Raw genomic sequence first — 14730 nt, 5'->3', positions numbered from 1 at the left:
TTAGGATTAGGGTTAGGGTTAGGGTTAGTACCACGCTGTGGTGGGTGGGAAAGAAGGGGGTTAGCGTTAGAGTGGGGTTAGGGCTAGTAGCAGGCTGGGATGGGCGGGAAAGAGGGGGGTTAGGGATAGCGGTAGGTTTAGTACCAGGCCGGGATGGGCGGGAGAGACGGGGGTTAGGGTTAGGGCTAGTGCCAGGCTGTGACAGGCAGGATACAGGGGATTTGTAGATGTTGCTAGGAGGTAGGTCAAAGGCACTGGGAGCCTTTGGAAGGCCGGGGCTTACACATCACAAGGTCAGGAGATCAAGATCATTCTGGCCAACATGGTGAAACGCTGTCTCTACTAAAAACACAAAAATTAGCTGGGCTTGGTGGAACATGTCTGTAGTCCCAGCTACTGGGGAGGCTGAGGTAAGAGAATCATTTGAGCCTGGGAAGTAGAGGTTGCAGTGAGCCAAGATGGTGCCACTGCATTCCAGCCTGGCAGCAGACCAAGACTCCATCTCGAAAAAAAAAAAAAAAAGAAAAAAAGAAAAAAAATAAATCCATGAGTTGTCCAGAATGAGATACCTTCACACCTACTAGGAAGGTTAGAATTTACAAAAAGGAAAATAACAAATGCTGACAAGGATCTGGAAAAAGTGGAATCCTTATGGGCAGTGGGAATGCAAAATGCCTGGGAAGGTCTGGTAGCTCCTCCAAAGGTTAAACATAAAGTTACCTTAAGACCCAGTAATTCCACGCCTACAAATACACCCAAAAGAACTAAAAACAAGCATTCAAACAAAAACTTATACATTGCCAGGTGCGGTGGCACACACCTGTAGTCCCCGCTACGAGGGGAGGCTGAGGCAGGAGAATCACCTGAACCCAGGAGGTGGAGGGTGCAGTTAGCTGAGATCGCGCCACTGCACTCCAGCCTGGGCGACAGAGTGAGACTCTGTCTCAAAAAAATAAAAATAAGAATAAAAAAGTAAGTGGATCAGTGGTTGCCTGGGACTGGCAGGGGTGGTAGCTAAGGATACAGTGTTTCTTTTTTATTATTTTTTTTTCTTTTTCTTTTATTTAGTTGGTTATTTCAGAGGCAGGCTATCACTCTGTTACCCAGGCTGGAGTGCAGTGTCATGATCAAAACTCACCGTAACCTTGAACTCTTGGGCTCAAGTGATCTTCTTGCCCCAGCCTCCCAAGTAGCTGGGATTACAGGTGTATGCCACCATGCCCAAGGCTATTTTGTTTTGATACTTTGTAGAGACAGGGTCTCACTATATTACCCATGCTGGTCTCAAACTCCTGGGCTCAAGCAATCCTCCTGCCTCGGCCTCCCAAAGTGCTGGGATTACAGGCGTGAGCCACCACTCCTGGTCCAGAGTTTCCTTTTAAGGACATGAAAATGTTCTAAGTTCACTCTAGTAATGGTCACATATATCTCTAAATATACCAAAATTCACTTTAAATGGGTGAATTGTATGATATGTGAATTATATCTCAGTAAAGCTGTTTTTAAAAAGATATAAGCTGGGTTGGTTTAAGAATCTAAAGATTTCTTATGAAAATCCAGGTTTCTGACTTTTCTTTTAAAACCTCTGAAGATCTGGCAACTCTGGACCCAGCCAGAATTCTGGCAATTCATGGCCCAGCTGGCAGGAGCTGAGGGCCAGCCATCCCCTTTGCAGGGTCTGTGTCACCATCCACTGTGGCCCCCTCATGTATCAGCCCACCTGGGCCATCAGCCTGCCTCAGGTGGGCCTTTGAGTTTGTGATCCTGGCAAGGTTTTCCCATTTGCAAAGGACTTTCACATTTGTAAGGAGTTCACACCTATGGCCTGGCAAGGTGGGAGAAGTCGGGGTTGGCGGGAGAAGAAGAAGGGCCCACGAACAACCCTGAAATCACACATGAAATCCTGTGTGTGTCCGAAAGAGAATCCACGCACTTCCACTGGATGCTCAAAGGCACCTGTGGCTCAAAACAGGTTAAGAACTCCAGCTCCACACCTCCAAGGCAACCCCACATCTTGACTTCAAATGAAGTGCTCCTTCCCCTGGGCCTCACCATCAGCAGCCCCATTCGCCAGCGAGCGGCATGAGTGGGCCTGCGCGCTCTGCTCCCCACGCCCCCGCCTCCGGACTGCGGGATATTGCCATGAGCTCATCATTTCGCTCCTTTCCCTGCCAGGCAAGGCCGGGCTCTCCATCACTGTCAGGGCCCCTGCTCAAGGGCACAGAAGGAGCAAGCCTGGTTGTTCCTGGGGGCGGAGGGCCACAGGGTCCCCACTAGCAGGGTGGCCAGTGGGGACCAGAGGTGAGTGAAGATGCAAACTGCACATTCTGCTTCTTTATTGCAGTTCTCCATCACACGCCCAGGGCTGGGCAAAGCAGAGGAGAGGAAGGTGCATGAAAAGCTCTGGGCCAACAGGGCCCCCCGAGAAGAGGAGCTACTCCATGCCTTACAGCTCTCCCTTCCTCCTGGTAAAATGCCCTCAGCTGAGGGCCAATGGGGGCCTGTGAGCAGGACCCACCTATGCCCTGCAGCCACCATGCCTGTCCTGCCAAGGACCTTCCAGAAGTCGCCATAATGCCCCGCTTTCAGGTCCTGCTCAGCTCTCCACATCCTGATGCCAAGTGGTGCAGAGGTTAAACCACAGGCTCTGGCTTCCGGAGGACTTGGGTTCGAGTCCCTGATGCACAGCCTGCCAGCTGGGGACCGTGGATTCACTACTGTACTGCTCCGAGCTCCTTCCCTCATCTGTCAAATGAGGATGGGGTTTCTCAGTAGCAGTACCAAGGGTGGCCTGGGAGGTTTTGCTCCCCCATAATCTTCTTTGTCACCTGCTGCCATTCTCTGATGTGGCCAAGTGACATTTTCTCAGTTTAATGAAAAGTATTAGACAAAAGCGGCTTTCACCAGGCCTTTGGCCCTGTTGTCCACCAGATGGCTGTCCCTAAGCCAAGCCCACGGAAAAATGATGGAGCTGCTGCTGGAAGCGGCACCCACCTCACAGAGCTGTCACGATGGCTCAGCGAGATGTTGCAGGTAGAGTGTTCACTCAGTGCCTGGCACACACTAAGTAAGTGCTCAATAAATGTGACATTGCCCACGTCGAGGGCCACCCCCCACACTGACTTCTGCCTGCCACCCAGGCTTGGAGCCATCTCACACACCCCATGCTCAGGGAATACAAGCTGACTTTAATAGCTCAAGTCCAATAGAACTGGGAATGAAAATTTATCACATGCACAGCACAAACTAAAAAAACAAAACAAACAAACAAAAAAACACCAGCAAAAATGAGCCAAAGAAAACAAAACAATTCCTGGCCTGGCTGTCTGGTTGTGGATTATCCACTGCCGGGGATGCTCTGCCCTCCCTCTCCCCATCGCTGAGCAGAGAATTCGAAACTGAGTGGCACCATGGCGAGCCGTGGCCGTGGAGTCACAAGGAGTGTGCATCCTCCTACATGCACGAGGCATGCTCAGCTCTTGCCTGGAAACTGGCAAATCCCACAGCTCCCATTACTCCCAGACAGCCCAGAGAGGCCCTAAGACTGGCCGCCCAACTATGGAATTACAGAACTGCAGACTCCAAGGCCCTACCATCAACACTGCCCTTGCCTTCTGCAAGCTGGGAGACACCTCACTGCCTAGGGATGCAGCCAGGGTGCTTGACACCCCCTTGCCCAGGGCTTTCTGTCTATAGCAATCACTGCCAGCACCCTCTTTGCAAGCCACTGATGTTCCCATCTGTCTGCATCACCTCTGGCCCCACTGGGAAAGCAGCTGGGAAGGAGGACCTTCTGTAGACAACACGGGGCTGAGTACTTTCCTAGTTCAGGGGTTTTAGGTACAGTGGGATCCTCTCCAGAGCAGGCAGCAAGCGTCAGCCCCTGCACCCCTCATCTCTCACGAGGACTACATCTCTGAGACACAGCGCCTTAGGGTCTTGCCGTTTCCTCCCACCACGGGGAACGCGCTGCCCGCACAGAAGGACACACAGGGGACTACACAGTCCTTTCCCCCAGCCTCCTACCCGCCCAGTGCTGACCCCAAAGCCTGTCCTAGTCCCGGACCCTCCTTCCCAGAATTTGAGCACCACTCACCATGTTGGCTTCAGACAAGTCCCCTCTCTATGGAGGAAGCCCCTGTCACCAAGGGCCAGGGCACCTGCAGCCACAGCAGTGCACAAGCCTGGGTCAACCAGGACCCTGTGGACTCTGCAGGCAGCATCAGCTCCTGCTGGAAAGGACATGGAACCAGGGGCCACAGGCTTGGGTTCGAGGGCTCAGTCTCCTTTCCCAAATTTCACTGAACCATCTTCAAACTTCCTGCTGAATCTCTGTATTCTGTACTATTAACACTTTCTTGTCAACTCCGTTTTTTCACTTAAATGAATTTAGCATCATAGTTAAGTCACAAATGTCTATAATATCACACATTAGACACATAATCATGAAAACATTAAATGTTTATATACCCGATGCCTAACCACGTTTTTGAAATACTGACCCAGAGCAAACCTCTCTTCCTGCTTCAGTTTCCACAACGAAAAGAGGAGAAGCTTGGACTAAATGTTCCATCATAGGCTTCCTCAGGCCTTAAGATTCTGCAAGACTGAAGCAGCTCCAGCTCCCCCACGAATCCAGAAAAAGCTGGTCAGGATCCCAGGGCAGGCCTGGCCCAAGGCAGGGGAGGAGGACAAGCAAGGGGATCCCAGCGCCTGCCGGTCAGGAAGCCGGGGGCACCACTACCAAGAGAGTCCCTGGCTGCATGCGGAGCAAACAGGGGACCCTGGCCCCCAACTCAGGAGCTCCCCAAAACCCCCCAAAGCCAGTTCTAATCTCAGTACTCATGGGAAGGCTCCAAGCTGCAAAACTTCACAGTTAGAAAAACTGTATTCATCCACCTATTTTTACAGCTAAGAAACTGAGGTACAGGGAAGAGCTTATGTGGGAATCCCATGTCCTGACTGTCATGTCACCCCTGACACCTCACAAGTCTGAGCTCCCCCTGTTACCTCTCCCTGGAGGCATGAGCTCAGCTCTGCCAGCCCTGAGAGTGCAGAGCAGCCCCTTCCAGGGAGGGAAAGAGGAATTCTGATGTAGACTGGAGTTTAAAAGTCCTATTAAAGTGGCTTTTATGCAATTAGATTGGAATGAATGTGCAGCGACGCCCATAGCAGGGAGCTTCAAGGCTTGTGCAGTGGGAAAATCACTGCCCATCTGAATTGTGCCCACAAGAAGGAAACGTGGCCCTCAGGAGAATAAGGGAATATTAGTCTCTGTATGTAATAGATTTTATTGACCATATGGAACTGATATAAAAATCGTGTTGCATGGGGTAGTCTGGACTGGAGGCAGGAATGTGACACAAAGAATATCATTTCCATAACCAGTTGGGTGGCTTTCTGAGTTCCTGGACCAGCCCCAGGACCCCCTGCAACTCTTCCACCAGCCCCCGGGCATTTACCTGCTGCTGTCACGGAGGAATCCCAGGCCAGCGAGAAGTCTGAGGCCTCCCCCTCTTCAACTGAAAGAGAGAACAGAGATGGGCCTGTGAGTTTGAAGACTGTACAAATAGATCAGGTGAGGTGCAGGGTGAGGAAGAAGGAATATTTGTGGGGGTCTTTATTATAATACCCATGACCAGAGGAGAGGGGGCAAAGCCTACAAAGAGGCCTTTATTGGTTTCACAGAGATGTAAAATGATCGGAATAAAACAGGAATAGCAAGTTAAGTGCTGGATCAGTTATGGTTTCCCCAGCCCTGTGCCCCTGGCAGACATCACTAATCAATCTCAGCACTGCCTCAAGAAACCAATAAGGTTGCTTCAGAGATCAGCAAAGTGGTGAGTGCTCATGACCCTGCTGAGACCTGACCCACAGACAGACCTCAGGACATGCTGAGGTCAACTCTCCCAGTGACAGCACGTCTGAGCACTGCAACTTATGAGCTGACAACATCAGAAGGCAACCAGCCTCCCCCAACTCCACCCAGGACCCCACAGAACCAAGCTGGGCAGAGACAGGGTGTATCCACCATCCCACACCCCAGGACATAAGCCCAGGCTGGTGAAGGCCATGCACTAGGAGAATATGGGAGAAATACTACACAGCATAATAACACTCTTGTCCTGGAATTAATCCCAGTCTGGGGCATGTAATAATATTAAAGCTGGGTTATGGACTTTGTAAATGGGACTTTGTTTAAGCCAAAAATGTGCATACACAGTATTTTTCAGATTTAATGGCCTTTCTAGCTCTGCATATGTGCAGGCTGAAGCCACCACAAACCACCCAGTTCTCTCTGCACTGTCGATGTTCTTGCTGGCACCATGTGGGTGCACACTGAGCCAGGCACTGTGCTAGGGCTTTGCAGCTATCACTGGGTTTGGTCTTCCTCAGCAGTCTCTCAGAGGGGTGCCTGAGGTCTTACAGGTAGTGAGAGCCATGAAGAGTTTGGGCTCAAACCCAGGGTTGTCTGTCTCCAAGGTGGCTTTGAAAACCATGGTTGACCAGGGTACAAAAGATGCTATCCAGAACCCTAGCAACTCAGATTGGAGGGCAGTGACCCCAACCCACCACATGGAAGGCATGTACAACACGCAGGCAGCCACCCTGCGAGTGGAGCAAGCAGGCTGGTTTGTGGTCAGAACCTGAGTTCTAGCACGAGGCACAGCCCGGCTTCAAATCTCAGTTCTGCCTCTTACTGGCTGTATGTGACCTGAGCAAATGATCTAACCTCTGGGTTTCTGTTTTCCCACTTCAAAAATGGAGAAAATAATGGTACCTAAGCCATAGGGCTGCTGGGAGGATTAAATGGGATAACATCTGTGCAGCACTGGGCGCTGTGCCGGCACAGGGTAACTGCCCCCATAATAATGTCAGGGCTGTCATCTGCTGGAACAGTGCCCCAACCAACCGAGTGGGGGTCGCTGCCATGGTTCAAACAGTCCTGCCTACACGATGCTCAAGCTACCCACTTGACCATTTACCCATGGTCTTCCTCCCCGTCCAGAGCCTCACAGAACGGGTTTCTCTGAACCCTGAGAAACAGTACATGCAAGAGGGAACATCCCCGAGCAACTAGCCAAGGAATGCTAATGAAGTGTGCTCTCTTTTCCAAGCCCGCATCCTGAGAGTGGACAGGCAGGATCAACACAATGAAATGCACAGATAATTTGAGCTGGGACCCAAGCTATTGTTTTACTTAGCTAGTTATAGCTGGAGTGGGTTCTCAAATGTGCAGCTTTATAAATAGCAATCAAGACCTCGTGTCAGACAAAATTGACATTATTCACTAAAATGATTTCAACCAGAGAGCCTCCAAAACACGGGTGGCTAACGGCTAAGCTGTTATTAATAGCGTTCAATGCAGTGCCAAAAAATCAGTTTCCCTCACATTTCACCTTTTACTTACATACACACATATAAATATATGGTGCTTCTATTAAGAGACTGCTGCCAGTGTGCAAGGTTACCATGCTGCCATTTTGTTAGACACCTTCAACAAGGTCTCCATGGGTTCCTAAACCTTAAGAATGACATAAAGCTATATGAGCTGATAAAGATCTCAGATATGTTAAATTTGAAATAAAAAGCACAAAAAAATATGCTCAGCAGAATCTCTTTTGTATGCATTAAAAAGACATGTCCGGGACCGAGCACAGTGGTTTATGCCTGTCATCTCAGCACTTTGGGAGGCCAAGGCAGGCAGATCACTTGAGGTCAAGAGTTCGAGGCCAGTTGGCCTACATGGTGAAACCCCATCTCTACTAAAAATGCAAAACTTAGCCAGGCATGGTGGTGCGTGCCTGTAGTCTCAGCTACTCAGGAGGTTAAGGCAAGAGAATCGCATGAACCTGGGAGATGGAGATTGCAGTGAGCTGATATTGCACCACTGCTCTCAGCCTGGGCACGACAGAGCAAGACTCCATCTCAAAAAAAAAAGAAAAAAGAAAGAAAGTGGATCGGTGGTTGCCTGGGGCTGGGAGGGGTAGGAGGGTAGGGGTGATAGCTAAGAATACCAAGTTTCTTTTTTATTTTTATTTTTTTCTTTTATTGATTTAGTTATCTGCAGGTATCAGGACATTAATACATGACCCCAGTTCTCCTCTGACCCCTGTGCACCCAGGTATCAGGGCAAATAGTCCGCACACTTGCACCCACTCAAGGCGGTTTAGTTCAGAAGTGTGACCTCCCAAGTCACTGAACTTGAGGATGTCCCAAAGACGTCAAGTCATCCTCTTAGGAAGATCTGGCCTCGGCCATAATGGGAAAGAGAACAGGGAAACATCCACCATTTTGGAGCCCTGGGGGAAGTCAAGGCTCTGTGCTGGGTCCCAGAAGTCCAGACAGGCCTGCAGGGGTGGAAAGAGGAGGAAAGTGGCCCAGTGCTAACTGGCTGGGGAGGTCCAGAGTGGCAGATCTCACTACAGGCTTCCTGTTCCCTCACTGCAAGCAGCCGCGTGACACAATGCAGTCCCTGGAACCACATCCCTGTGTGGTGAGGGATCTGTGGGCCACCTTACTTACGACTTGGGTGTTAATGCATTTTCCTACAACTGCAGGCACCACCCCACTCACATACCCTCCTCTAGCCTATATTCTGTTTTTTGAAGGTAGAAGCACACCTTCAAAGGTGAATATGGGCTAGAGGATTCAAAAAACAGAAAAGCAAAAACAGAATATGGGCTAGCAGATTGTTTTATGAGACAGGCTCATGCTCTGTCATACAGGCTGGAGTGCAGTGGTGCGATCGTAGCTCACTGCAGTCTTGACCTCCTGGGCTCAAGTGATCCTCCCACCCAAGCCTCCTGAGTAGCTGAGCATGTGCCACTTCATCTGGCTAAATTTTTTATTTTTATATTTTTTATAGAGACAGGGTCTTGCTATGTTGCTCAGGCTGGTCTCAAACTCCTGGGCTCAAGTGATCCCCATCTCAGCCTCCCAAAGCACTGGGGTTACAAGCATGGGCCACCACTCCTGGTTTTTGTACACTCTTGATGAGAAAGAGTCAACACCCAACCCCCCACCACCCCCATAAGCCCCTGTGCTACCCGGCAATGAGAGTGAGGTTTTTTCTCCCCACAGCTGCACTCTTCTGTCCAGACTGGGTCTCCAGCAATGGCATCACCAGCAGGGGCAGCAGGCACAGAAGAAGGAGGGCCCATCTGCAGCTGGAGCTGGGTACAGGGGTGGCCCGAGCCCACACCGGCAGCAGGTACTCTCTGGGGGCCCAAGCAGTGAGCCCCCGAAATCCCTAAGAGGGAGTTCTGTGGCCGAGCCCCACTGGACACTGAAGACTCGCAGCTCAGAGAAACCCCAATCCGCACAGGGGCTGACATGGAAAACACACCGATGGGGCTACTCAGCCGGCCCGCGGCACCTTCTCCAGACGTCCCCAGCTCCATGTCTAGTTTTGTAATGTATACAATAATTGGCTCCACTGAAGCCAAGAGACACACACCCCCACCCTACCCCACTTCAAGGGGAACACGGGGACGTCCAATCCTGTGGATGACTGGCATTTGTAAGGTAGGTAGGTGGCCAGAGTGTGTCCACACTGGAGGGTGCACAGAGTATACAGGCATAGGAAGAGTACGTGAAGCAAGTGTGTGCACACAGAGAGGAGGCATGAAGGCAAGTGTGTGACACAGAGAGGAGGCATGAGGGCAAGTGTGTGCACACAAGGAGGGCATGCAGGGTGGATGTGAATACACAGGGAGGGAGCACATGGCAGAACCCAATTCACCACGACGTGAATGAAGGCCCAGCTCCAGAGCCCTTTGCAAACACAAGCCCCTCTGCGCACTGGAAGGGGTCCCAGCAGTGGGGTTCTGTAGCCCTACATGTTTTGCAACCTTTGCAAAGGAAAGATCTGTTACCTACTTAAGACCTCTCTCTCTCACTCGCTCTCACTCTCGCTTTCGCTCTCTCGCTCTCTGAGACAGGGTCTTTCTCTGTTGTCTAGACTGGAGTGCAGGAGTGTGATCACAGCTCATTGCAGGCACAACCTCCTGGCTAAGGTGATCCTCCTGCCTCAGCCTCCCGAGCAGTGGGGGCCACAGGGACATGACAGCATACCCGGTGGATTTTTGCAGTTTTTGTTTTGTTTTGTTTTGTTTTTTGTAGAGACAGGGTTTTGCTATGTTGCCCAGGCTGGTCTTGAACTTCTGACCTCAAGCAACCCTCCCGCCTTGGCCTCCTGAAGTGCTGGGGTTACAGGTGTGAGCCACTGAGCCTGGCCCGCTTTCTCTTTCTACTCCAAACTCTCTTCCATCCCATTTCCTCTCCTGTCAGTCACCTTGAGAATGGCCACAGGCATTTTGCATTCTTTGTCTCAAAGGACTCCCCCAGTTGTTTCAGCCGTATGGCCCCACACACGAGCTCTGTGCTGGGGCCAGGCAGTGGACTTCGAGGACCCTCTGCTCAAGCACATGTGCAGGCATGCACACGCTCATGTGTGGGATGCAGAAAGGCTCTGCAGAGGCCCCAGGTCACATGGCCACACTGCAGCTGCCCACTCCTGCCCTGTGGTCTACTAGCTCCTGCTCGTGACTCCCAGACCTGACCTTGCAGGGCAGCTCCCAGCTTAACCCCTCCATAACCCGAACACCTCTCATTATTCTTTCCACCTATTGGTTTCCTGGGCTCTTATCTGCCTCCCTCACTAGGGCATGAACCACGCCTGTCTTGTTCATTGTTGTATCCCAGTGCCTAGCTCAGGGCAAACATAGTAGCAGGTCCTCAACAACAACAACAACAACAACAAATTTTTTTTTTTTTGGAAACGGAGTCTCACTCTTGTTACCCAGGCTGGGGTGCAATAGTGTGATCTCAGCTCACTGCAACCTCCGCCTCCCGGGTTCAAGCAATTCTCCTGCCTCAGCCTCCCGAGTAGCTGGAATTATAGATGCTTATCACCATGTCCGGCTAAGTTTTGTATTTGTCGTAGAGACGGGGTTTCACCGTGTTAGCCCGGCTGGTCTTGAACTCTTGACCTCAGGTGATCCACTCACCTGAGCCTCCCAAAGTGCTGGGATTACAGGCATGAGTCACTACACCCAGCCCAAATTTTTTAATCAATAAGCACATAGGATGTGTGGTGACATCCCGGAGGGCCTGCAGCAGGGCTGGGCTTTGTTCAGAACCAGGCAGTGGGCAAGGCAGCCACAGATACACCTGTCCCCTCCACGCCACCACTGTCCCCACCCCATCACACCAGAGTCACACCAGCTCTGGGAGCAGGAGTTCACACATGCCAATCCAGCTCCCTCATGGCGCTCACACCTGCCCTGGCCTTGAGCACAAACCATTCCTGCCTGGGGTCAGGCAGGCACTAAACAGAAAACTCTGGCCACAGAATCCGGTTACAGGGTGGATGGAGCAGGGAGTGCTTCCTGCCTATGCAACGGGAATCATCATCGCTCATTAGAGATGGGATCCTTCCCAGGGCTGAGTGTGACCTCAACAATCAGGTGGCCCTGGGAGGGCCCAAGGGCACCACAGTAGCCCCCCGAGGAGCTCCTGCTAAAACACTTCACCGGACAGGGCCTTAGAGGCCCCGCCCCCCGCAGGGATGGAGGGGCTGCACAGGAAGGTAGGAACAGGTTCGATCTTAAGACTCCCAGCTGTCCTGGGATAATCCCCCAAGCTGTGGAGCCTGGTGGGCGCCATCCAGCAGCCTCTGGACAAGGGCTGCTGCAGAAAGCCCTTCAAAGGAGCACCGAACACGTCCTGTTAAGAGAACGGGGGTGTTCGTGGCCATCTCTGAAGTCCTGGGGGGGGCTTCCAGGTCCCTGTGTGAATCAAGATCCTCAACGATGGACAAGGGGCCTAAAGAGGCCAGAGGGTCCTTAGAGGGCACCTGCTTGGTGGCAGCAGGTCTAAGACCAGTTCTCACTATTAACCATGATTCCTGGCATGCGTTAAGAAGGATCCTGGGCCTCTGCCAGGGCTTCAGGCAGATCAGGACTCCACGTTGACACTCAGCTCTGGGGTCACAAGTTGTGGGAGGCTGACTGACGAATGGGAATATAGAGTCCCCCCAAATGCTGTCACCCCCAACTCCACAGCAGGTGCTTAAGGAGCTGCAACTCTCCTGCTCTGGGAGTGGCCACAGCTCGTCCCCATGCACTAGCACAGGCCTTGCCACCACCAAGATCCCTTGTGTGCTGGGTCTCTGGATTTCAGATAGCCAGTGGCACAGAGCAAGTGGCATTAGGCAGACACCTGCTTGCACCACCTCCTCCAGGTCACTTGCTCCTGCCCTGGAGAGCAATGTCTTCCATCCAGAGGGCTCCCCAACACCTCACAGAGGCAGAAGAGATGGAGCTGGGGAGGGAAACAGAAAGGGAAGGTGAAAGCCAGGCATGGGGTCTGGAAACAAGGCCCAGAACACAGCAGTGGAGCCCAGACAGGGCTGGGGCCCTGCTCAGGAGTTTGTCAAAGTCAGGCAAGATGTGTTTTGGCAGAGAAGGTTCAGGTCAAAGGAAGGAAAGCTTGGGGGACAGATTCTAAGGCAGACAGCGGCAGGAGGTGAGTGAGAGACAAACAGAAGCTAGTGCTGGTCCAAGGGTCACAGGAGGCCTCTAGCAGGGCCAGGGAAGAACCAGAATGCTCCCTTCTGAACTCCAAAATCCACACTAGGGCTACTTGCTTAGCCTTGCTTCACACAGGCACACAGGCACAGAAGGGCACTGTTCTGGGGAAAGGATCCACAGATTTCATCAGATGATCTAGAACCACCTCCACTCCCAAAATAGCTTTAAGCACCCATAGACCAATGGCTCTCATTTGCAGAGTTTTCTCAGCTGCTTTCCCCAAGGCCTTGGGAAACCTCCCCATGCTTTGCTGGCCCCTGGGACGATCCCACCCTTACAGCATCCCATGCCTCCCCAGAGACATCCCTGTCACAGCAGAGGTGGTGGCCAGGCAAGGGGCACATGACTGCCCCTTCTTAGCTCACCCTTAGCGAAACCCTCTCACACACTGCAGGCCAAGGCCACGACGGGTAAAGGGGACAGCGAGAGCCCCAAGTCTCATTGGCAAGCATGAAACAGAGAGCTTCACTGCTCCTGACTTACTACTGAGCAACTCCAGGAATGGAAAAGCATAGACCAGGTAGGGAGGCCCAGCAGGGAGAGGGGTATAGGCCAAGCATTGCACAGAAGGCCAAGCAAAGGTGGCAAGAAAGAGCTGAAATGTGACCCACACTCTGTCCACCCAGCACTGTGTCCTGGTGCAGGGCTGCAAATGCCCAGAGAAATGGGTGGCCATTCCTTTGCACAAAAGCATAGCAAATCGCTTTTCTACAGCCCATGATCATCTCTGGCAACGCTCCTAGGTCAAATGACCAGGGTGAAGTGCAGACAAACCCAGCGAGGAAGCCCACATCCTCCAGGCTCCCTACAGGTGGGGATGTGTTCAGGCAGTGGGTGGGGTGGGGGTGATTGCATGCAAAAACAAAGGCGCCCTGCAGCTAAAGCTAAAACCACCCAACACCCCCACTGACAGGCCCATTGCCACCAAGCTCAGACCCTCAGAGAAGCCACGATAAGACAGTCACATCACAATCACCTTCGTTTAACTCTCGTGATTCACCCTGACCACTTGCTGAAAACAGAACAAGCTGTTTCAACAGCACAGGTGAGACCACCTGCCATTATGCCCTGAAGTGAGGGTGAAAGGGACAGGACCCTCTGGCTTTGTCTCATGGGTCTCTCTGTCCACACCCCACCCCCCAATATATGGGCATCTCATCAAAAGGAGGCTGGGTCTAGTATTTAAAGAAACATATTTTTTAGGCCAGGCACAGTCACTCACACCTGTAATACCAGCACTTTGGGAGGCCGAGGCAGAAGGATTGCTTGAGGCAAGGAGTTCCAGGCCAGCCTGGGAAACATAGCAAGATCCTATCTCCATTAAAAATTTAAAAATTAACCAGACATGGTGATATGTGCCTGTCATCCCAGCAACTCCGGAGGCTGAGGTGGGTGGATCACTTGAGCCCAGGAGTTCGAGGCTGCAGTGAGCTACGATCACATCACTGCACTCCAGCCTGGGTGATAGAGCAAGACCCTATCTGTTAAAAGTAGAAAGAAGGCCAGGTGCAGAGGCTCATGCCTGTAATCCCAATACTTACGGAGGCTGAGGTGGGCAGATGGCTTGAGCTCAGGAGTTTGAGACCAACCTGGCCAACATAGTGAAATCCCATCTCTACTAGAAATACAAAAATTAGCTGGGTGAGGAAGAGGTTGCAGTGAGCCAAGACCACACCACTGCACTCCAGCCTGGGTGACACAGCAAGACTCTGTCTCAAAAACAAAACAAAAAAAAGAAACCTGTTTTCAGACAACATGACTCCTAACCAGAAATCTTCTACCCAATCTAGTACTTTCTTTCTTTCTTTCTTTCTTTTTTTTTGAGACAGATTTCACTCTTGTTGCTAGACTGGAGTGCAGTGGGGCAATCTTAGCTCACCGCAACCTCCACCTCCTGGGTTCAAGCAATTCTCCTGCCTCAGCCTCCTGAGTAGCTGAGATTACAGGGATGTGTCACCACACCTGGCTAATGTTTGTATTTTTAGTAGAGACGGGGTTTCTCCATGTTGGTCAGGCTGGTCTCGAACTCCTGACCTCAGGGGTTCAAGCAATTCTCCTGCCTCAGCCTCCTGAGTAGCTGAGATTACAGGGATGTGTCACCACACCTGGCTAATGTTTGTATTTTTAGTAGAGA

At 51.7% G+C, this 14730-nt stretch overlaps 1 protein-coding gene across 1 annotated transcript in view; it reads right to left on the bottom strand.

Moving 5' to 3' along the window:
- The window catches only part of LOC105514958 (zinc finger protein 423-like), a 106100-nt gene that overhangs the window by 63831 nt on the left and 27539 nt on the right, over positions 1–14730 (bottom strand). The window contains exon 3 of the mRNA XM_011946625.1: positions 5463–5522. Within this exon, the coding sequence (XP_011802015.1) occupies positions 5463–5522 (60 nt within the window). The remainder of the gene's footprint in view (positions 1–5462; positions 5523–14730) is intronic.

The sequence above is a fragment of the Colobus angolensis genome, unplaced genomic scaffold (assembly GCF_000951035.1).
Source record: "Colobus angolensis palliatus isolate OR3802 unplaced genomic scaffold, Cang.pa_1.0 Scaffold251, whole genome shotgun sequence".
NCBI lineage: Eukaryota > Metazoa > Chordata > Mammalia > Primates > Cercopithecidae > Colobus > Colobus angolensis.
Note: the sequence above shows the minus strand (reverse complement) of the source record. Positions and strands in the feature narration are given on the sequence as shown.